General features: G+C 34.9%; 1 protein-coding gene across 1 annotated transcript; it reads right to left on the bottom strand.

Annotated features, from left to right (window-relative positions):
- Nucleotides 1-11,468: 11,468 nt before the first annotated feature.
- Nucleotides 11,469-23,009, bottom strand: LOC132278318 (uncharacterized). The gene is made up of 16 exons (XM_059780114.1): nucleotides 22,712-23,009; nucleotides 22,453-22,558; nucleotides 22,164-22,340; nucleotides 21,809-22,043; nucleotides 20,006-20,333; nucleotides 19,670-19,913; nucleotides 18,858-19,564; nucleotides 18,622-18,758; nucleotides 15,748-16,045; nucleotides 15,447-15,552; nucleotides 15,133-15,315; nucleotides 14,755-14,989; nucleotides 13,004-13,331; nucleotides 12,674-12,917; nucleotides 11,866-12,572; nucleotides 11,469-11,772 (listed from the first exon to the last, which is right to left on the bottom strand). Exons 1-16 carry the CDS (start codon nucleotides 22,917-22,919, stop codon nucleotides 11,633-11,635), a joined length of 4,383 nt encoding a protein of 1,460 aa, XP_059636097.1. The 5' UTR covers nucleotides 22,920-23,009; the 3' UTR covers nucleotides 11,469-11,632.
- Nucleotides 23,010-24,172: the final 1,163 nt, after the last annotated feature.

The raw sequence follows: 24,172 nt of genomic DNA, 5'->3' as shown, positions 1-24,172 counted from the left end.
AACAACCTAGTTGAAACTCTTGGACTTGGGTGACTCGGTGAGGGGTTCAAATCACATCATGAATGTTATTCGGTAACGTTTACTACTAAGTACATTCACAATATAAGGAGGGAATGAGTTTCAACTTAAAATAAATTCTTTTTGAGTTCATTTTTTTATGGTTTATGTTATCTAAATAGGAGAAAAAGTTTGTGCCAGAGTTAGTAAAATACTGTCGAAAACATATTTGATTTGTAAACGTACAGAAATAGTTAACTTTTATTATTTTAAAAAAGTTTAAAAAAAAATATGGCATAAAAAAATTATAAAAAATTCAAATGCTGATACGTTTGAGTATAATTCAATTTTTGTTTTAAAATTGGTCATTAAAAATTTGATCACCCATATATACTATTTTTCATCTCTTAAACAAAAAAATAATAAAGAAGTATGGATGGTGGTTGTAAATAGATGAAGAATTTTAAAATATTACAAATAAATGGAGAATTCTAAAATATTTAAAAGATTGTAGAAATTTGTATATTAGAGAATATTCAAGAATGGTAGAGAGTTTAAGCGAGTTTTAATAATTAAATCTTAACCATTAATTGTAAGGTATATTATTCGTCCGTCAAAGAAGAAATGCCTCTATACATAAATAGGAGTGACAAATATAACAAGAAGTTGCAAACTAAAAAAGTACGTGATGTTAGAAGGCTGAGTGAGTAAAATAAGTAAGAACGTAAAAAAGAATAAAACGCTTTGTTTCGCATGTGAATAATTGTTGTTGGTAAATTTACTAAGATTTTTAATGTATAAATCTCAAAAACGAGTATATTTATCAAAAGTATTCAATCATCAATTTCATTTTTAAGTTAATGGAGATATATTCTACCCCTCAGATTGGGTTAGTTCGGATTTTAAAATTTGTAAAGGTTAATTAACTTAACTGAGATGGTGGATTGTCAACCACCACGGTTATAAAATCTAACAGACCTAAGTTCACTTAATGTGGATGGTCAATAATTTGTTTTTTTTACACTTTTCTAAGTTTACGAAAATAAAAGATGAATGTGCAACAACAAATGCTCCACATGTGATTTTACATGTTTGCATCTAGATGAATACAACTGCATTTACAATCTATGCATAATATTGCATGTGCATGATAGTGAGCAACTCCATGAGAACAAATTCAACTAAATAGTGTACTATCTCCATCCCAATTTAAATGTCAGTTTCGGAAATCGAAAATTATAAAGAAATTGAAAGATTTAAAAAGTTGATTGATTTAAACATTATTGTATATTACTCCCTCTGTCCCAATTTAAATTTAAATTTCGGCTAAACCGACATTTAAATTGTACAATAATGTTTAAATCAATCAACTTTTTAAATCTTTCAATTTCTTTATTATTTTCTTTTAAAGATCCCAAATTCCCGGAACAATCTTATCAGAGAACATTCTATTCTCTTATTTCACTTGCTTATTATTTATTCATAAATTTTAAAGTTTCAAAGTATTATTTTAAATGATTAGTTTTACTCCGCATCATATTAATAGTAATACTTAGGCTAAAGAATGAGAATATAAAATTTTTGTTTTATTAGTTGTAAAATTACAGTGCTCTCTTGTGTCAAACATAATAATTTGTAAAAGGCTCTGGTTTTGTTAATGGTCATCACCTGCCAATAATATTTTTTCTTAGCAATTTAGAATTTCAAAATTCCTTGTAATACCTATTAAGGCTATTATGTCAATCAGATAGATGGAAAAAATACTTCGAACAGTTACCGAGTAAGTAATTAGGCAATATTTGGAACCTAATTTTTGTCCATAACCCTATATTATATGAAAAAAAAAAAAAAAAAAAAAAAAAATAGTGCCAGTTTAGTCATTTCACATTTAATTAGTTTTTTACTTATTTTTTTTTATCAAATTATAGAAGGACACTTTAATCTCTTCAGTATGTTAGAAACTTTTTAATATGTATAGGGAGTTATACAGTATACACTCTATACGCATGCTATAAGATGTATTTCGATAAGCCGGTCTTTATTAATTAGACTATCAAGTATTTATTATTTAGTGAAGAAATGCTTTAAAATAAAAATGAATGAGAATTATTACAATTAAAATACAAATTTTACGGAATGTAAAACTTAATACAAATAAAAATGAATGAGAATTATTACAAGTTTTACGGAATGTAAAACTTAATACAAATTTGAATAATAATAATATGACAATAACAATTCAAGATTAAAGGATTATTCTGTATAACAAATTTTTATATTTGGAATATTAAAAAACAGAAAAAGAAAAATGATGTCAAACTAGAGTAAGTTGGACAAAAATGAAAATAAATAGTGTCATTTTATGTAATGAAAAAATATCATTTAAATGAGAGTGTCATTCTTGAAAATCGACTCAGAACCTCGACAAAGCGAATGTTCGCATGACTCTCTTCAAAGACCCTAATTTTCTCTATATGATCTAATATCTGTATCTAAAGCATTATATATGTTATATATGTGTATATACAATCGAAGGTGTAGATGGCATACAGATTGCCACAGGTCATCCCTCTCGATTCTGGTCTCCGCCCTGCTTCGGAGTAAAACGGCTTCCTTAAGATTATAAATCGCTCATTGCTCGTCGTTGGACCCTCTCCTTTAGAGCTCTGGACTCTTCCTAGGTCTCTTTCTCTTCATGTCTATGCATACATTTTTATGTATATAGAGCGTTTGTATATATTCAAGATTTCTTATTGATCTGTGTTGATGTATTTTGTTCATTTGAATTTTTCTGTTTATTAAGGAGTGATTTATGATTTTCCACACTTCTTCTTCTTATTTTTATTATTAAAATTCAGCACAAAGTGAGATTGGGAAAATATAAGAGATAATCGAATTTTGATTGAGAGGGGTACAATTTGCAGGCTGTTTGGAGTCCGGATGCCAGATTGGTATCGGTTCTTGCAAGTATGGAATTGAGTATACTCTGCATTGTAGTTATATGTGTCAATGCAATTTATGTACTTAGTTATTATGTCTTACAATGTAGTCGCTATGCTTTATTTGAATTGTGACAGCTTTTCTGGAGGTATATCGATGCATTCCCACAGTATAGGTTTCTGCATGTGTGGACTTGCCAATTGTGATGTTCATTTAATGTCAAAATGGGCGAAGAAGTGGAAGAGAATATATGCTAATCTATTATTGTTAATGAAGTCTTGTATACTCCAGTTTTGAGTTTATGGATGGAACTATATGGTGACTTTTAAATCTTAAATTTAGTGGGGATTAGGAGTATTAACTTTAAGCCATTAGCAAGTTACCTTTACTTTCCCTTTTTATTTGATGGATACCCATATTGTATTCCAGAAGTTTAATTCCTAAAATTGATTCAAGTTTAAAAATTCTATATAAGTGGTAATTATGCTTTTTCTTTTTAAATAATTTTTTTTTTCATAATTTTGAAAAGTAGGATGCCCAAAGTTCAAGTTATGTTTAGTCATGGCTGCTTTGGATGCTTGTCCACAATTGTTTTAGAATTATAATATTTTAGGAGACAATTCCTTTATACAATATTCCTTACTAGTTCTAAATTGGTTGGTTCCTTTATGTTATAGATTGGGTAGGGATTCAACAGCTACAAGTCAGTGAAGACTCTATAGATATATGGATGGAAGTGGTTTAAGGGAATCTTTTTCAATCAAAATTTATATTATATTAACAATAGTTTTGTTTCATGGTGCATGACAGTTTATGGGTGAAATAAGTCTGGGATTGAAACTGAACTTTGCAAAGAGCTCAATTAGATGATTTCAAGAGAAAGTGGTTGGTCTTGTGTAACTATGAGGCTAGTAGCATGAGGGAGTCTAAAGTTTTATCTATTCATGCAACCTTATTGATCCTCCTATTAGGAATTCTGGTCTTAAACCCCTAATTTGCAAGAAAACCCTATGCGCGTTAGGCTGGATATATTTCTGTTTCCCTGTGACTGGGAGGATATTATTCTGAATATGACACAAGTGATTTCTAGATCTTGACCATACTTTAGTTTTTCTTTTTTCCAATCAGATCAGTTGGGGTCTGGTTCCATTAAGGTCTTAAAAAAAATGTGGCTTAGACATCCTTCCTGGAGATGTTCTCTTAATGATTGGTTTTATGGATGCAGATGGGTGGGATAGGAGAATATATAATTCATAGACATACTTCAACTTTTTAATATTGAGGGTCAATGGGGAGCTATTGCAACTTGATTTGGATGATGGGCGGGAAAGAGAGTTTACTGACTCTGTTGAATTGTTTTGTGTTACCTGTGGTCAGTCAGAGGATAAAATGAACTTAATAGAGGAGGGTTCATGGTTAGATTATGGCCACAGAGGAATGCAGGTAACAGTTTTTTTAGCATTTACATCCTTTACTTAAGAGGATTTGTTCAATTTTACTTGTCTATATAGATTCTTCTTAAAAGCTCTTCTTTTTTGATAAGTTGCTTGGAAGCTCTTCATTAAAGGCTTGGTATCCATCTCCTGGTGTCAACTCTTTTAAGCAGCAAGATTTCTTGCAGGCAGTGGTTGAGCCAGGATTTTTTTCCCAGTGGGTCAACCTTAAATAATAATATAATAAAATTTTTGAACCAAAATAATAAATGTAAAAATTAGAACATCGGTTCGTAATTAGTTATATTTATAACTACCCTCAACGAGTTTCCAAATACGAAAAATTGTTGAATTGATGATAGTTTCATTATCAATGCTATTAAATATGTCTCTCTCAATATACATAATTATCATTTTATTGATCCATTGATCTTCTATCCGATTACACTGTCGAGTCTTCACAATATTCACAACAGAAATTACCACTGCCACCAGCAAAATCAATGCCCCCTATGTGTGTGAGAAAGTGAGAAAGGAGTAGTTGGCTTCTCAAAATGACGTTTACAATATTAGAATCCAGTGGGCTCACGCATACATATTAATAATGTGTACTTGTACACTCTCTCACAGGGATATGTGTGTATATATAAATATAAATTAAAGCAATGATCAGATTGGCTTTAGTAGACCTCTTTGGAATCTTGTCTTTTGGGGCCCAGTGTGAGAGAAATATTATGGCTATTTCTTAATTTTTAGTAGATTGTTGGGTCTTTTTGGAAATTTTGTAAAATATCAGTTGGGGCAATTACATAATTATCAAAAATCTTTCATATAAAATTGTTATTATAGCAAATTCCAGTGGGGGCGGTTGGGGGGGCCCTCTGTAGCTCCTCCACTACTTGTAGGTGCATTCCATCTATTAGGATGTTTTAATGTTTGTTTAAGGAGCTAGTTGTTGGACAGTAAAGGAAATAGAATAAGGACCTGGTTTTGGTATATTTGATTTCATCTTGGATTCTTTTTAAAAGGAATGGTTATCGGACCTTTTCTACTATCACTATATGAGATGCTGCACATCTTCAAGAAGGTGGTTGGGCTTTTTTCTTTTTTCCCCCTGTGGTTGGACTTTCGCATATGATTTAATATGGTGTAGTGCTTTTAGACCTTTTCAGTGAAGATATAGTTGTTCTTTCCCCACTGGATGGTTTTCATGTTGAGGCATACATTTGATTAAATTATTAACAGTAAGATCTTTCCAGTTATGTTTTTATATTTGTGGATTAATGTCTCTGTTCATGAGGTCGGATCTGATTATTTGGTTCATATAATCTGAAATGGTTAATTTGGCATCATTCTTTAGTTGGATCCTGAGTTGGAATTTGATCGGGAGGTAAACTCTCTTTGTCTTCTTCCAAACATAGGAGTAGTCGGTGGTGTTTCACAAAGAATGTCATTTTCAGCTTGTATGGAATTTCCATGTTTTAAACCATCTCCTCAAGCTCGAACAATATTGCAGTGTCTGTTTCAACACCTTTTCAGGTTATTAGTTGGTTATGTTGTCTTCTATCATGCTCTAAGCGATTCTTCAACTCTTAACAGTTATCTAAGAATAGATCATACATTTGTTGCTGCATGTTCTAAAAATGTTTGTTATATTCCTTCATTTATGAAAGTTAGCTGAACCATATTCATCTGGTGTTTACAGTTAGAGCCTCGGTCTATTATGGTGGCATTTCTTTAGTAGCTTTTTGGATTGTTGTTCACCGGAGAGATAAGAGTGAAGAAGCTTTAGTGTTGGCACAATTATCTGCAGCAAAGCCTCATTTTTTCAATTGCGTGGAGTAGCTCCTATTTACTGTATTTGATGCTGAAATTTCCCGGTAGTTCTAATAAATCAAAAGAAATTGTACCCTCGTCTATGGCTCAATTCTGATGATCTCGATGTATGATTGATATCTGGTATTCAACCTTAACTATGTCTTGCAGGCAGAATGCAAACAAAAATCAGACCGAGTCGTCCCCAAGCATGCTATCAACTCCTCACTTTTGGAGAAGACCTGTGATTTAATTAGAAAATTTCCAGAGTATCTTGATTCATGATGTGGTTGTTAGTGTTGCAAGAAAAACTGATGTTCACTGCTGCTGGAAGACCAACAGAGTATGTACTTTTTCATCTTTAATTATCTCGTTTTAGCCCCTGTATGAAATGGACTGCAAGTGTTTACTTAGAAACGCATTTAATGAAGACAAGTACTTGTGTCAGTGTCTGACTGGAAACAACTGTTTGACACGGCTATCTCAATCCCATGAAATTAGAATATTTATTGACAAGGAAAATAGTGTTGGATGGCAAGTAACTAGATTGATTTTTTTGATCGAAAGCATGAAATGTTTCTAGTATTGGATTGCAGTGGAAGCATGACAATGCTAGAAATGTGTAAGATCTTATTTACTCTCTCTCTCTCTCTCTCTCTCTCTCTATGTGGATGATATATTACGTTGTACTAGGAGCCATTTTTTTGGTGTAATAGTCGATGCTCGAGTTGTTAGCGAGAGAGTGTAGTTTTGTGATGTAGCTTAGTTATTAGGATTTACTTAGGTTTCATTTTATTTTATTTGTTTTTTTCGTTAGTTATTTTTGCTTAAATTATGTTGCTTTTTATATAACCTATACTGTGGGGGTTGTCTTTTAACTTTTACTAAAATAGTTGCACGCAAGGTGCATAACAACTAAAGTGAGTTTGAGCTTTTGATTAATTCTGATTGTATAGTATGCAGTTCAACCGCCATTTGTTTACTGAAGTAATTGTGTTCACGAATTATTTAAATCTGGATCTCTGCATTTATATTTAGTTGGTGATACATGTCTTTGTCATCAATAGATACACTTTATTTATTTATCAAAAAAAAAAAAATAGATACACTTTATTGAAATAAATGAACATATTTGTATTTTGTACCCATTCTTACTTTTAATGTATAAAGATTGAATCTTTGAAAGAAAATGAAAGTTTTGAGTAGCCCCTCAAGTCATATGTTTTAAATTATGAAATAATGAAACAATTTTAAGACCAATTAGTTGATCAAGGCTCGTCGGGCCTTTTGGATAAACTGTTGATCAGTGGTTGAACTCTAATTAAATTAACCGCATGTTTCTCTTCTACTTTTTTATCGATGGAGACTTTAATCGAACTGCTCTAGAGTTACATTGATCAATTGAGATTTCGATCAACACACTGTAGATGCACTTTATTTATTTATAAAAAAAGGGTAAATTACATTCACACCCCCTGAGGTTTGGCTCAATGCCACTCAACGGAGGGTCAACGCACTAGTTTGCACTCACGCTCCCTGAGGTTTCAAAAGTCATATTTACCCCTGAACTTGTTAATTGACAAAAATAACCCTAATCAATATTTTGTATTCCCATCACCCACCACCACCACACCCATACACCGCTACAACCTACGCACACCGCCGCAACCGCCGCACACTACAATCGTCGCACACTGCCACATCAAACACAACACGCAACACACCCACCGCCACAACCACAACACCCGCCGCCACACACACTGCATTTGGGTCAAACCCACACACCCCACCACAACCACCGCCATACCCACACACCCATACACTGCTCGAGCAAGTTGTTGGACCACAGAGCCTGATCTTAACCCTACCCACGCGAAATTACCGGCGGTGAAGAGAAGATCTGTGTTCGCCACTGCAATTGTCGAAACAGTTGGCATCACCGAGCAAATCTTTGCTCGCCACTGCAATCATCAATCATGCCTCTAATTCGTAGAGGGCTTTTGCCTCTAATTCGCAAGCGGTGGTTCTAATTGTTGGTGGTGATGGCGGTGGTGGGTTTCTTTGATTTGCAAGCGGTGGTGGCTTTTGCTTCTGATCTCGTCGCTTCTGATCGACGACAGTGGTGGTTGTTGCTTTTGATTGTTGGTGGTGGCGGCAGTGGTATCGTGGGTTTCTCATGAAGGGGGCGGCGATGGTGGGTGGTGGTGTTAGGACAGAGAGGGTATGAGAGGATGGAGATAGAGACAAAAGGTATATGTTGTGGGTATTGGGAAATGGAGGAAGCTTGTGTTTTTTTGGATATGTTGTATAGTCAGAAGGATATTGGCAGAGGGTGTGATGATATTTTGTGGGTTCCTTTAGCTCATGGTCGATTTGGTGTTCGCTCTATGTTCTTTTGTTTGTCCAATTTCGTTGATCCTGAGTTCCCTTGGAAGTTTGTCTGGCGCTGTAAAGCTTCTCTTCGAATCGCATTCTTTGTTTGGACTGCCACATTGGGGAAGATTTTGACTTTGGACAATTTGAGAAAGAGAGGCAACATTATTGTTAATTGGTGTTGTTTATGTAAAACTGATAGTGAATCCGTGGACCACATTCTTTTGCATTGTCCTGTGGCGTTTGATTGTTGGAGTTTTATTTTTAGTTTGTTTGGCCTTTTTTGGGTAATGCCTAAGCACTCCGCTCAATTGATTAACGCTTGGAAAAGGTGTCCTGTCAAAGAACAAGCTCGGGATTATTGGAAGATTGTTCCACATTGTGTCTGGTGGTGCTTGTGGCGTGAGAGGAATAATAGATCCTTTGAAGGAAAAGAATAGTCTTTAACTACTTTAAAAATTCATATTCTTCGTTCTTTATTCTTTTATGTAAAAGGAAGTGCATGTTCCTCGATTGATGATTTCTTTGATCTCTTGGATTCCATTGGTCCTTAGACCTTTTTTCTTGTATTAGGGACATGTTCCCCTTTGGAACGTTTTTCTAATATATTATTACTTATAAAAAATAAAGTATGTAGGGCTGCAAACGAGCCGAGCCGTTCGCGAACGGCTTGGGCTTGGCTCGTTAATTACTTGGCTCGTAAATAAGTGAACCAAGCTCGAGCCAAATTATGAGGCTCGATTTATAAACGAGCCGAGTCTGAATATCAGTATACTCGACTCGTTTGTTCATGAATCATTCACGAACTGAGCTCGATAATGTGTTCACAAACATTCTCGATTATATATATATATATATATATATATATATATATATATATATACATACCCAATTATAATATATACAAAAGTTGGGGTCAGATTATAATTGTATGTAACACATTTATATGTAGATATATATTTATGTTGGGGTCATATTGTAATTATATATAGAGTTTGTGGTTATTATGCAAATAGGCCTTTCTTGCCTTTGTATATAAACCCTTTTAATCTTTTATGTTTAGGGTTGCCTTTGCCTTTCTTGTGCCTCCTGCCTCCATCTATTTTCTCTCTCCAAAAAAAGTCTCCAAAGCGACGCCACCCCAAATCATAGCACAGAGACGGCCATTGCCGATGGGAATAGCATCGGTCTAGTGCTTGTATGGTTCATTGAACCTAACCTTGAGAGGCTTCGAAGGCTCTGCGTCTACGGAGGAGCTTGGTTCCAGTAGTCTTTTTATTATTATTATTAATTTTTTATTTTTTGTTCTAGAATCCAGATCTGTTAGAACTTAGATCTATTTCTCTCTCAAAATTTTATTTTTATTTTTTGTTCCAGAATCCAGATCTATTAGAATTAGATCTATTTCTATCAAATTTTTTATTTTATTTTTTGTTCTAAAATCCAAATATGTTAGAACTTAGGTAACAAAAAATAAATAAATAAATAAACGAGCTATCGAGCTCTCGACTCGAAACTCGTCAAACATAGCCAAGCCGAGCTTGAACTAAATTTTCTAGGCTCAACTCGAGCTCGAGCCGAGCTTGAATAACCTATTACCTGACCGAGCCAAGCTCGAGCACACCGTTACTCGGCTTGGCTCGGCTCATTTACAGCCATAGGTGTATGTAAGAGACAGAGAGAGAGGGTATGGTGGGTTAGAGAGAGAATGTAAAATAAAGGGTATTTTGGTCCTTTAAATTTTAGTTTACAGGGTTATATTAGTAATTTACCCTTTATGTATTTGTTGACCAAGTCAAAGGTTAAAATTAGGGCTGCAAATGAACCGAGCTGTTCACGGGCTCGGCTCGTTAAAAGCTCGGCTTGGGCTCGTTCTTGAGTTAAATGAACCGAGCTTGAGCTCGATTTTCAAACTCGTTTAGTAAACGAGCCGAGCTTGAACACTACTAGGCTCGGCTCGGTAAGCTCGTGAACAACCTCGTTTAGCAAAATGTTTTATTTAATTTATAGTCGGCCCAAATAAATGATACCCAATAGTGTTTATTGCTAAGCCCATATCAAAATGTCAAGCCCATACAATAAATAAATAAACTCTTTTGCTTACAAGTCCAACTTATAAGCCCACATTGAATTAGAAAACCCTAAATCTCTCCACACAAAAGCCCCACCTGTCAGCCCTATTCTTATCTCAACATCATATTTGTGCGGCAAGACTTCATCCCCATCAATCGTCTCTTTTCGAAGTTCCCCATCTCTCTTCTTTCATCTCTCTTCTTCCGCTGTAGTTGATGCACGCTACAAATTCAGCCCTGTGATTTGTGAGAAGATGGAGTACGATCGAGATAGAGACCGAAGAACCTCTAAGAAGGCACATATATATAATATATACATATTTACAATTATATATACATGGATTTTGTTTATACATACACATGAATATGTGTTTATATATATGAATCAGAGATTTGATCCATGGTTCCAACTTTTACGAATATCTTGATACAAGAAGAGATTGTATGAGTTTTGGCAAAGTGAGCCCAAGCTTGGCAAAATATTCACGAGCCGAGCCCGAGCTCGGTCTAGTCAAGCTCGTCCGAGCCGAGCCCAAGCCCGAGCACTCCCCTGATTTTGACGAGCCGAGCCCGAGCATACCAAAGCTCGGCTCGGCTCATTTGCAGCCCTAGTTAAAATGGTCATTTTCTCGGGTGGAGGGGGTGTTTATGTATATGTTTGAAACCTCAGGGGTGTCAATGTAAATTAGTGCGTTGACCGTCCGCGAAGTGGCGTTGACCCAAACCTCAGAGGGTGTGAGTGCAATTTATCCTTAAAAAAATAGATATACTTTATTCCATGATATGAACATATTTGTATTTTGTACCCGTTCTTACTTTTTTAGGTAGCCGCAAGAACTTTCATGTATGAACAGAACACTTTTACTACCTTTATTGTAAATTCTATTATACTTGTATTATCTATCATACATTCATACCATCTAATTATATTGCATAATCTATACTCTGGTATACACATATCAAAGCTTACAAGTAGGCTTATTTGCATGGAAGATCAGTAAATCACCAGCTGAAGCTGATGGACTCGAAATGCAGGTTACTTGCCAAACCAGATGAACAGATGGCTGCAACCTCATGCCTCATTGTTTTGGGGCCACAAACAAGAACTCCAACACTCGGGCTTTTGCATTCAAACAAAGTTCCTACAAAAGTAACAATGTCGAGGTTAATATCACAGCATTGTATTTGTATCATATCCACCAGTGCATGTGACAAGATGCAGAAGATTTACTTACTCTTCAGGTTAGGTCTTTCACCATAATGCACGTTGGTAGACTGGACAAGAGACTGGCGAGGGAGGCTTTCTAGTTCTTTATCTACATTGTAGGATCCAGACTCTGATGAGACTACCGGCGTCGACCCTTCCATATTCTGTATCTGCTTTGCTTCCATGGCAAGTTGTTTCTTGTTCCAAAGGAAAGCTGCACTGGCTGTCATGGCTATGCTAATGCATATGAGCAACATATTCCAAACAGCTCTTGCAGAGTATGAGTAGATTTTGTCGGTATTATGATCAATAGTATATATGTAGTAACGGATGAGAATGCCTACGAAGATGAGGAATATGATGAAAGAAGATGATATTATTGCGCCAAGCCAAAGCCAGCTGTTTCGGCCTAAAATGGGAGATAAAGGCACGTCTGATGCATTCGAGTCGAACCATATGGGTCGGAGGAGCTTTCGGTTTTCTGTTGTGGGTTCTCTCTCTCTTGTGACATATGCCTCAATTTGCAGCTGTAAGTTGGGAAATTCAGTTGGAATGCCTGAGAGTGGGAGGATGAGGTCTAGCATTGTTAGATCTGAAGAGTGCCTGAAGGCACTAATGATAAGAACCGTTGGAGTACTGCATTTCAATGTTGTGCTCATAAAGATGAGCTCCCTGATGATAGAGATTAAAGGGGCAATGCCACTGCCTCCACTCACCATAACAAGTGTGTCATGCCTGCAAGTATATATGTACCGATTAATCAATATTACACCAAATGGTACGTTATCATAGAGAGAACTCGTATGCATGTGATTGATTATACATAATGTGCATGCCTTAGAAAATGAGTTGAAACAGGTCCATAAGGTCCTTCAATGGAGACATTAAGACGGGTAACTGGAGATGGCACCGAAAGCATCTGATAAAGCTTCTTTGACCAACCTCCTTCATTCTTGATGATGACGCTGATCTTGTCCGGCTCCAAATTACTGTTAGAACTGATGGTAAAAGGATGCCACTGAAGTTTGGAAATGGTGGGCACATTCATGAATAAGATGCTTGTTGGAGTGTAACTCAGACCTGAAGGAATAAAATTATATCAACAAAAAAGGGACAAATACATATTTATTAAGATAGTCAGCATTGGTATAGGATTTTAGCTTCACCTGGGCTCTTAGAGAAGTTGAGCTCAACAGTTTCACATGGAAGAATGCGGGCAGAAACTAATCGGACACGTTGTCGTGACTGTAGGAACCTCAAGTATCGATCGATCAAGAAGAGGTAGAAACCAGGAAGCATAATGCAGGCGTAGGAGAAGCCTAGATGGAATATGAAGAAGATGATGAAGAGGGTGTAGAGGTAATGGGTGTAAAAGAAGAGCTCAAAGAACTTTCGCCGAATACTAGGGTAGGTTGTCACCCACAATACTAATCCAAACAGCAAAGACAGCTCTCCTGCTACGTTTGATACATTAGTGTTGTACCATTTTAGCACCTGCAACATGTGGATCGACGCAATAATATTAGAGGTTTTCCATGAAGTGAGAGGCTGCATTTGGGTTCACTAACGTGTTTTCCACCGTTTAAATCATCTTCATTATTTATTTATATTATTTTTTTCAAAAATGATTTGAGTTTATTTATTTTTAATCGGTACTTATTAGCCATCTTATATTTTTGTTATGAGAAAAGAGTGGGATAGAATCCAGAGCTGGTTTTTGAAATTGGGCATTTTTTTTAATTCAATTCTTAATATATATATATTAAGAATTGAATATATTAAGAATTGAATTAAAAAAAATGCCCAATTTCAAAAACCAGCTCTGGATTCTATATATATATATGTGCGAAATGAAAAAAATAAACAAAACCGAGGTAGCCTAAAGCTTCTTTATCAGACCACTATTTCCTTCAAACCAAAAGGAAGACGAAAAGAAGAAACATTTTTGATTTAGAATTATATGATTCCGATAAATCAAAGCATATTATCTTATTAAAAAGTTTAGTATATATATATATGAATTCGTAAACTATGTGCCATAGTGCGCAACACTCTTCAATTTCTATCTCGTGTGTTCACATTCGGCCTAACCAAAATCATTGGTGGGATCACATAATTTGTTCATGGCCTGATCCAAGACCTTTGAACCATGTTCCGACCCATTTCCATGGTATACCTACTTTGATTTTGAAATGGAAGACAAAGTTGGACCATTCTCGTGAGGCTTGTGGAATTTGTTAGCCACAAACAATTCAATTCCAAAAGTAATGGAATATAGTCAAAAGTTTTAGTGTCTGTCATCACGAGAGGGGACGTTAACACAACAACCTGGGCCCCACCAATCTGTTGGCAAGTGCTTTGTAAAGTCATTTGTTTGTAAGTTGGTTCAAACCTGCACTGATAGGATAGAAGAAAACAAGCTGTATTTTAAATTAAACCAAAATACTAATCTGTTATGAGTTTTGATTAGACTAGGTGGCTGAAGTGATGGTGCATGCATGACAGGAGGTAAGAGTGGGCTTGAACTAATTCATTCTTGGGATTCCCAAACAGTCCCTAATACCAAATCACAACCATCAAATTTATAGCTCAAAATGATACCCAACATATGCATGATTCAAAGGGTTGAATAGGCACAAGAAGAAGAAGGATTTTCCCATTTTTCGATACCTTTTTCCATATCAAACAACAAACTAACATCCAGTCCAAATTTGGTGGCCGCAGAATATGACTAGGAGGACCACTTTAATGGGGATAATCTGCAACCACACTCGATCTGTTTGTTGTTTACTTTTTTCATGATTGTTTCAATTCGGTATTGTATTGGTACAAGTAAGTTGAACGAACACTCCAAACAATCCTAATCACATAATTGTTTAACTGTAATTAAGAGCATTAAGTAAGATATGTTAATTACCTCCGATAATCGATGTGTGACAGACCAGTAAACAATGTAGAGGACACCATGAGCAGTAAAGAGTGCCATGGCAATGTGTCCAAGCCATATATGGTACTTGATGCTGCCCTCTGAAGTGAGTCCAAACAGAGGCAACACCGACGATCCGCGAGTCACAGGGAAGAAGAGAAATGCAAGACATACATTCCCAACAATGCCCAGATTCAGAGCTACTCTTTCCAACTTAGCTTCCCATCTGTCAAAAACCAATCTCAATTTTGTATATACAACATATACCTATACAAACAATCTATATCATACGGTATGTATATATATATATACGACATGTTACACTTAAATTCTATATGTATATTGCTATTCCTTAAAGTAAGTTCTTACAATTTATCGCCCTTTGAGAAATTTGGATCTCCAATATCAGCAAAGAAGAATTGCAAAAATTTAGAAAAAATCCAAAGCAAGAGTGCAATGAACATGATAAACAAGGCCAGCTCTATCCAAGAAACAATTCCTAGGCCTTTGATGATCACCGGCCTCTTCCCCAATCGATGTCTTAAGTTGTTGCTGTAAAATAGGAACCATATATAAAAAGAAACCAAAGTTTAAGTATACACAAATACATACATACATACATATATATATATATATATGTATGTATCTCACAAACAAATCATATATTGTTAATAATGAAGTACCTTTTGATGGTATTGTCATGATTAGTTTTCTTTCCCATATGGAGGTACATACAGCCCAAAACAGCCATGAATAGGATGGGAAATGTGTAAACAAGAATATTGTAACCTGTTGCATGCACAATAAACACAGTAAAATTTAGTTCCTCCATATGAAGAAGCTAGCTACCAAAACCCTGAGAAAAGGAAGTGTAGTAGTAGTGTTAGAGAATATATATATATATATATATATATATATATATATATGAAATAAATATGAATTAATTTGAACCTTGTGAATTTAGGGGAAAAAAAAAATTTGAACCTTGTGATCCAAAGTAAGTAGAATTGGAGTTTGCTAGAATTTTGGTTGACCATGTCTCCAAGTATGTATGGGTTGGCAACATCACCCAAAGAAAAAGATAAGCAATAAAGATGAGCATTATAAGTGCCATTATAGCTGCACCAATTGCTTTGATTTTGGTTCCTCCATGAGTAGGAGCTGATCTCTTTTCCTCCTCCATTGAAACTCTCTCTTTCTCTCTCTGGTTCTCTCTCTCTCTAAAATGGGCAAATTGTATACTACTGTATACTAATATCAGTTCCTTGACTTGTGAGATTACGTGTCAATTCTCTGTTGGGCATGAGCAAGTTGACAAGATTCATGGCACATCATCATTGTAACTCTATCTGATATCTCTTTTCATTCAAAGCAGATTAAGACTATTATTATTTTATATATATATATATATATATATATATACTCATCAACTTTCGACTTTAGAAAGTATCACTAAATTTGGGTTGTTGGGTGATTCTCTCTCATTTACCTTTATAAAGCATCCTAAATTTGAAAAGTGACCAATAAACTTGGCGCTTGTAGGCATTAAACTTGTCATACACAAATGAAAGAATTAAATATGAAGTCAAAAACTCCTTATTGTCATTTTGTAGTTTAAAAATTAGTGGTCGTATTCATATGAAGTTTTTATATTGATGTCATCGTCCCTTTGTGGTTGACTAAAACGCCTTCAGTAGTAACAGGATGAGAAATATATATATATATATATATATATATATATATATAGACACAAATTTCGGGGATTCTTTTTTAAAATTAAACCCATATGACACTATTTTGTTCTAACCAAATTAGTGAGAACCATTCAACAGGAGTACTTATGTCATTTAGCTTAAGAAAATAACAAGAAATATTTATTAAAAAAAAAAAGACAAAAAAATAAAGAGGAGCGTGAATATCATCTTGCATTCTATTTGCTTTTGCATACGGCTATACAAAATGCAGCAATTTTACTCATTATGTATAATTTTGCACTTTTTTACAATCGCTTATATCTTTTAGGCCTACCTTTGTTTTTCCCAGAAAAATCACATATACGCTACTTTTGTTATATACGCGTGTGTGTGAGTGGGGTCCACTCATATTTATCCCAAATATTAGCTTACAAGAGAAGATCATTACTTAGCTTACAAAGAAAGCTCGTTATCTAACTTACATAAAAAGCTCATTACTTAACTTACAAAAGAAGCTCGATATCTAGTTTACAAGAAAAGCTCCTTACTTAATCTACAGAAGAAGTCCATTATTGTGTGTATATATATATATATATATATATATATATATATATATATATATCTTGTGAGCTTGTATTTGAGAAATATACTTGACACGAGTGAATAAAAGAAAACTTTTCACTTTAGTATTTTCTCTCTCATTGTTTGGTATATATCAATAACAACTTTTGTGATTAAAGTATAAGGAGAGGTAAATTATTGCAGTATATATATATATATATATATATCTTGTGAGCTTGTATTTGAGAAATATACTTGACACGAGTGAATAAAAGAAAACTTTTCACTTTAGTATTTTCTCTCTCATTGTTTGGTATATATCAATAACAACTTTTGTGATTAAAGTATAAGGAGAGGTAAATTATTGCAGTCCAGCTCTCTGTATCTCAGTTGGGCCCTGCCCAAGTAAAGTTGGACTCAGATTTTACAATTGTGAACTTGGATATCAAAGTCCAATGTACCGGAGAGGATGGAGATTACTGATCTTACCATCTGTCAAGAGCCGACTCATAACTCCGCAAAGGGTCCCATGTCTCTCAGCTTTCCTCTAGAGAGGAACTCCTCCCAGTGTCCGCAATCCAAGTTTACTCATATTTAAATAAACTCCTCCAGAAAATAGGTTTATGAGTAAAGAGGAAGGAACTCCTCATAATTATTAGCCGACTATGAGACTTACCCGTACTTAGTTGTTTAGCACCCTCTGAAGGGCGTAGGTGCAGGGGGACCCATGGACAGACAAAAAAAAAAAAAAAAAATTTGTTGAGATTGGACACCATTAAAAAATAATAAGATAAAAAGATTTTATAGATTTTTTTTTTAAATAAAATAATAAATATAGAAAATTATATTTTTATTGATATATATATATATATATATTTTTAAATTCTTTTCATAATTTGGGTAACTCTCCTTTTTTAGGTAGGAAGAGCGTTTGTAAATGTTGTGTATCTAGATGTTTTTTTTGTTTTATCTTCAGTTTGTTTTGACGTAAAATATTTTCTTCAAAAAGTATATATATATTTTTAAGTAAAATATATATTTTTTATTCTTATTTTTTTAGCGTTTGACAAAAGTCTTGGTCGAGTCGATGAGGTGGAACGTGTAAAATATTTTGAATAAGTTATTTTTGTTGAGTTTTAATAATTTTTTTCTTCTATATTTACGACAACCAAATACAAAAAAATACAAAAAATATTTATTTTACACTCAAACAAACGTTAAACTTGTAACAGAGGCTAGAGAGTCGAGCAGGATGATATATTATCAATTGTCATCAATAGAGCCTGATGATATATTTGTCAACTGTCATCAATAGATACATTTTATTCAATGATATAAACACATTTGTATTATCATCCATAGATACAATTTATTCAATGATATGAACATATTTGTCCCAGTTCTTGCTTTTTGTTTCTTTTAGGGTAGTCCCTAGAACTTTCATGTATGAACAGATCGAACACTTTTATTACCTCTATTGTAAATTCTCATTTTGAACCAGAATATATTATATATGATTGTATTATCTATCATACTATCTGATTATATTGCATAATCTATACACTGTTATACATACTTATTTGCATGGAAGATGAGTAAATCACCAGCTGAAGCTGATGGACTCGAAATGCAGGTTAGCTGCCAAACCAGATGAGCAGATGGCTGCAACCTCATGCCTCATTGTTTTGGGGCCACAGACAAGAACACCAACACTCGGGCTTTTGCATTCAAACAAAGTTCCTACAAAAGTACCAATGTCGAGATTAATAACACAGCTAGCATTGTATTTCATATCATATCCACCAGTGTATGTGACAAGAAGAAGATCGAGTTACTTACTCTTCAGGTTAGGTCTTTCACCATAATGCACCTTGGTAGATTGGACAAGAGACTGGTGAGGGACGCTTTCTAGTTCTTTATCTGCATTGTAGAATCCAGACTCCGATGAGACTAATGGTGTCGATCCTTCCATGCTCTGAATCTGCTTTGCTTCCATGGCAAGTTGTTTCTTGTTCCAAAGGAAAGCTGCGCTAGCAGTCATGGCTATGCAAATACATATGAGCAACAAATTCCAAGCAGCTCTTGCAGAGTGTGAGTAGATTTTATTGGTATTATGATCAATTGGATAAATGTAGTATCGAGTGAGAATGCCTACGAATATGAGGAATATGATGAAAGAAGATGATATGATTGCGCCAAGCCAAAGCCAGCTGTTTCGGCCTAAAATGGGAGATAAAGGCACATCTGATGCATTCGAGTCGAACCATATGGGTCGGAGGAGCTTTCGGTTTTCTGTTGTGGGTTCTTTCTCTCTTGTGACATATGCCTCAATTTGCAGCTCTAAGTTGGGAAATTCAGTTGGAATGCCTGAGAGTGGGAGGATGAGGTCTAGCATTGCTAGATCTGAAGAGTGTCTGAAGGCACTGATGAGAAGAACCTTTGGAGTATTGCATTTCAATGTTGTGCTCATAAAGATGAGCTCCCTGATGATAGAGATTAAAGGGGCAATGCCACTGCCTCCACTCACCATAACAAGTGTGTCATGCCTGCAAGTATATATGTACCGATCGATTAATCAATATTACACCAAATGGTACGTTATCATAGAGAGAACTCATATGCATATGATTGATTATACATATTGTGCATGCCTTAGAAAATGAGTTGAAATGGGTCCATAAGGTCCTTCAATGGAGACATTAAGACGGCTGACAGGAGATGGCGCCGAAAGCATCTGATAAAGCTTCTTTGACCAACTTCCTTCATTCTTGATGATGACGCTGATCTTGTCCGGCTCCAAATTACTGTTAGAACTGATGGTAAAAGGATGCCACTGAAGTTTGGAAATGCTGGGCACATTCATGAATAAGATGCTTGTTGGGGTGTAACTCAAACCTAGAGGAACAAAAGTTGTATCAACAAAAAAGGGACATAAATACATATTTATTAAGATAGTAGTCAGCATTGATATATGATTTTAGCTTCACCTGGGCTCTTAGAGAAGTTAAGCTCAACAGTTTCACATGGTAGAATGCGAGCTGAAAGTAGTCGGACACATTGTCGTGATTGTAAGAACCTCAAGTATCGATCGATCAAGAAGAGGTAGAAGCCAGGAAGCATCATGCCGGAATAGGAGATGCCAAGATGGAATACGAAGAAGATTATGAAGAGGATGTAGAGGTAATGGGTGTAAAAGAAGAGCTCGAAAAACTTTCGCCGAATACTAGGGTAGGTTGTCACCCACAAAACTAATCCAAACAGCAAAGACAACTCCCCAGCCACGTTTGATACATGATTGTTGCTCCATTTTAGCACCTGCAACATGCATCGATACAATAATGTTAGAGGCTTTTTTTTTTGGAGTTAAAACTGTTAAGAGTTTATTTGTTTTTAATTGGTATTACTACTTATATTTCTGTTAAGAAAAAAGAGTGGATGGAAGGATGGAGAGAGTTTTCCATTTATTTCCTACATTAGTAAGAAGGGTTTATTTGTTCAGTTATTTGAATGGTTTGCTTTGGTTTGTTTTGTTGGGTTATCCTAAAACGTTGTCTTTGCGTTTATTTATTTGTAGTTCTTGTTCCACATTAGATCTAGACATGGGGTAAGGTCTCGGGCCCATAAGGGTGAGTAGGAAGTACCACCTAACAGAAATACTGTATAAATCAGCAGACTCTGTACTATATTGTGCTACGCCATAAATCTGTGTTCACATTTGGGACCAAAATCATTGGTGGGATCATATATATACTGTTTCTGCGTGGACTCCATGTGCACTAATGGATAAGAGTCCATGAACTTACGAATCGTGTTCGACCCGTTTGATTGACAATGCCAACTAAAAGACACTCTTTGGTGGACCATTGCGAATGCTTTGATTTTGAAATGGAAAACAAAGTTAGACCATTCTCGTGAGCCTCGACGAATTTGTTAGCCACAAACAATTCAATTCCAAAAGTAATGGAGTATACCCATGACTTTTAGTGTCACGTGATACTCACACAACAAATTGGGTCCCACCAATCTGTTGGCCTTTCTTTTGTAAAATCATTTGTTTGTAATTAGTTAGTTCAAACCTGGACTGATTTCCAAACAGTCCTTAATTTAAAAAAATCACAACCAGAGGGATCATAACAGTCAAACAGTCCCTAATTTTGCATGATAGGAAGGTTTGAAAAGGCAGAGTAACAATAAGGATTTTCCCATCTTTTGATACCTTTTTTCCATACCAAACAACAAACTAACGTCCAAATGGGGTAGCCAGCCACAAAAGATGACTAAAGTGTCAAACCATTAGGAGGACCACTTTAATAGGATGATCCACAACCATTCATCCCATATACTATTTGCATGATTTTTTCGATGAAGTATTGTATTGGTACAAGTAATTTGCACAGTCAAAACAATCAAAAATCATCCTGAGGCCAACTTGGGTCCACCAAACAAGGATCATATATTTAAGACTGTAAATGAATCGAATTGGTACATTGTATCTATATCAAAAATTACTCAGTGCCTAAATTAGGGTGTGTCGAGCTAATGTTTAGGACACAAAGTAGGTGGCTAGTGGATGATTTTGATACACAAAGATAAATTTTATCCCAAAACATCTTTCGCTATCAATGCAGCAATACTTAGACCCATGACGTGAGTAAAGAACACAATTATATAACTGGGCATTAGCATATATGATATAATCTTTTTTGGGAAGCTTGAGTATTCGAGCTTGTTGAGGACAATATCATGAGTGTGTGCTTTTGTTTAAGAAAAAAAAAAAAATTGCTAATTACCTTGGATAATTGATGCGTGGCAGCCCAGTAAGCAATGTAGAGGACACCATGAGTGGTAAAGAGTAGCATGGCAATGTGTCCAAGCCATATATGGTACTTGATGCTAGCCTCTGAAGTGAGGCCAAATAGAGGTAACACCGAAGATCCACGAGTCACAGGGAAGAAGAGAAATACAAGACAAACATTTCCAACAATGCCCAGAGTCAGAGCTACTCTCCCCAACTTAGCTTCCCACCTGCACAAACCAATTTCAATTTTGTACCATGATAGATAGATAGATATATATATACAATATCATATTCCACAAACAAAAGACATAATTTTTTTGGGTATTTTTTCTTACAATTTATCTCACCTTGAGAATTTTGAATCGCCAATTCGAGCAAAGAAGAAATGCAAATAATTTGCAAAAATCCAAAGCAAGAGTGCAATGAACATGACAAAGAAGGCCAGTTCTATCCCAGAAACAATTCCTGGGCCTTTGATAATCATAGGCCGCTTCCACGACGCCAAACGACGTCTTAAGTTGTTGCTGTTAAATAGGAAACATAAAAAGAAATCAAATTTTTAAGTACACAAACTTGTGATAAAAACTTTGATTGATTAATTGGAGACAATTATCACAAACAATTCATAATTGGTACCTTTTGATGGTATTGTCATGACCAACTTTATTTCCCAAATGGAGATACACCGAGCCCAAAATAGCCATGAATAGAATGGGAAATGTGTAAAGAAGAAAATTGTAACCTGTCGTATGCACAAATCGTATACAAATAATGTATAGATATAGATATAGATATAAATATAATTAAAATTTAGTACCACCATATGCAAATATGAAGGAAGCTAGCTACCAAAACCCTGTGAAAAGGAAGTGAACTAGTATGAAATAATTCAAACCTTGCGATCCAAAGTAAGTAGAATTGGAGTTTGCTTGAATTTTGGGGGACCAATTCTGTCTGAATATGTGGGTTGGCACCATAACCCAAAGAAAAAGATAAGCAATAAAGATAAGCATTATAAGTGCCATTATAGCTGCACCAATTGCTTTGGTTTTGGTTTCTCCATGAGTAGGACCTGATCTCTTCTCCTCCTCCATTGAAACCATCTCTCTCTCTCTATGTCGCTCTCTTTCTCTCTCTAAAATGGGCAGAATATGGTGGAAGGGAATCTGTTGTTACAGGTGTATATAAATTGCTATTATTATGTGTAATGTATATACTAATATCAGTTTCTTGACGTGTGATTACGTGTCAATTCTCTAATGGCCATAAGCAAGTTGACAAGAATCATATAGCATCATCATTGACGTCATCATTGTAACTCTGCTGGAAGGTTACGTGCTCCCAATTATTATTAATTATTAGATGGTCTTGAACTATTGATACTTTAAATACAGGTTATGGAATTGAGAAAATAACTCCACAATTGTGTATTACTAACATATTACAAAATGTAAATTTTATTCCGAGTCTCAAATGGACCAAAACTATTTAATAATTTCTCAATGACTACATGTTTTGCACCCGTTATAACTTAATGCAAAAACATATGTGTTAGTTTTATTTATTTTTATTTATTTGATATTGGTATGTAATGCCTGACCATATAGACTTTTCTCCTACTAAGTAGGAGCATGGAAAATATTAAGTGAGTAGAGCATATCACATATACATGGAGAGAGGAATATATGGGATGAGTCAGAGATAGAGATACCATATTAGTGGTATTGCCTACTCGATCAAAATACATCAAGTTATTTAATTTTTTTTTTAATAGTCGGACTAATTTCATTAAATAATGTATTTTTATAGTTAGAATGATTTCATTAAATAGTGTTTTTTTTTTTTTTTTTAATATATAGTCGGACTAATTTCATTAAATAGTGTAATTTCATTTTCAGTTCACTCAAATATCTTCTCATGAAGTTGATAGTGGATGAGCATGACAATTCACGTCATTGATGTATTGGAGCAATATTTTTTATTTATTCATTGAATATGAACTTTTTCTTAACAAAATTTCAAACAGAGCGTAAAATGATATTATTTCTAACATAACACTCGTTCTTCTTTTTAAAAAGTAAATTTCAACTAATATCTACTAGTATTAATCTTTCGTTTTTCTCCTTTTTTTAACCTTCACAAAATATTTTAAATTATACATGTATTCTAAGTAGGGATGTCAATTTTTACCGCCCCACCGGGACCCCGCTCCGTTAATAACGAATATGAGAACACTTTTTATACCATTGGAAAGGACATAGATACAAATTTTGTACCCGTCGCGGGTCACGGAGTGTATACATATCCTAGGGGCCCACCCCGCCCCGCCCCACTAAACATATAACTATATTTAATA

This window comes from Cornus florida, unplaced genomic scaffold (assembly GCF_030987335.1).
Source record: "Cornus florida cultivar Cherokee Brave unplaced genomic scaffold, ASM3098733v1 CherokeeBrave_3.0.0_Hap2_Chr10, whole genome shotgun sequence".
Classification (NCBI taxonomy): domain Eukaryota; kingdom Viridiplantae; phylum Streptophyta; class Magnoliopsida; order Cornales; family Cornaceae; genus Cornus; species Cornus florida.
The sequence above is the reverse complement of the archived record's forward strand: the minus strand, read 5'-3'. Positions and strand labels throughout refer to the sequence as shown.

What these genes read in the sequence shown, in the direction of transcription:
- LOC132278318 (XM_059780114.1), bottom strand. Translation starts at nt 22,919, where the DNA reads ATGGTTTCAATGGAGGAGGAGAAGAGATCAGGTCCTACTCATGGAGAA. An exon ending in CCACGCATCAATTATCCAAG is followed by an intron (nt 20,334 to 21,808) that starts GTAATTAGCAAT and finishes TGCATGTTGCAG; the next exon opens with GTGCTAAAATGGAGCAACAA. An exon ending in ATTTCAACTCATTTTCTAAG is followed by an intron (nt 19,565 to 19,669) that starts GCATGCACAATA and finishes ATATACTTGCAG; the next exon opens with GCATGACACACTTGTTATGG.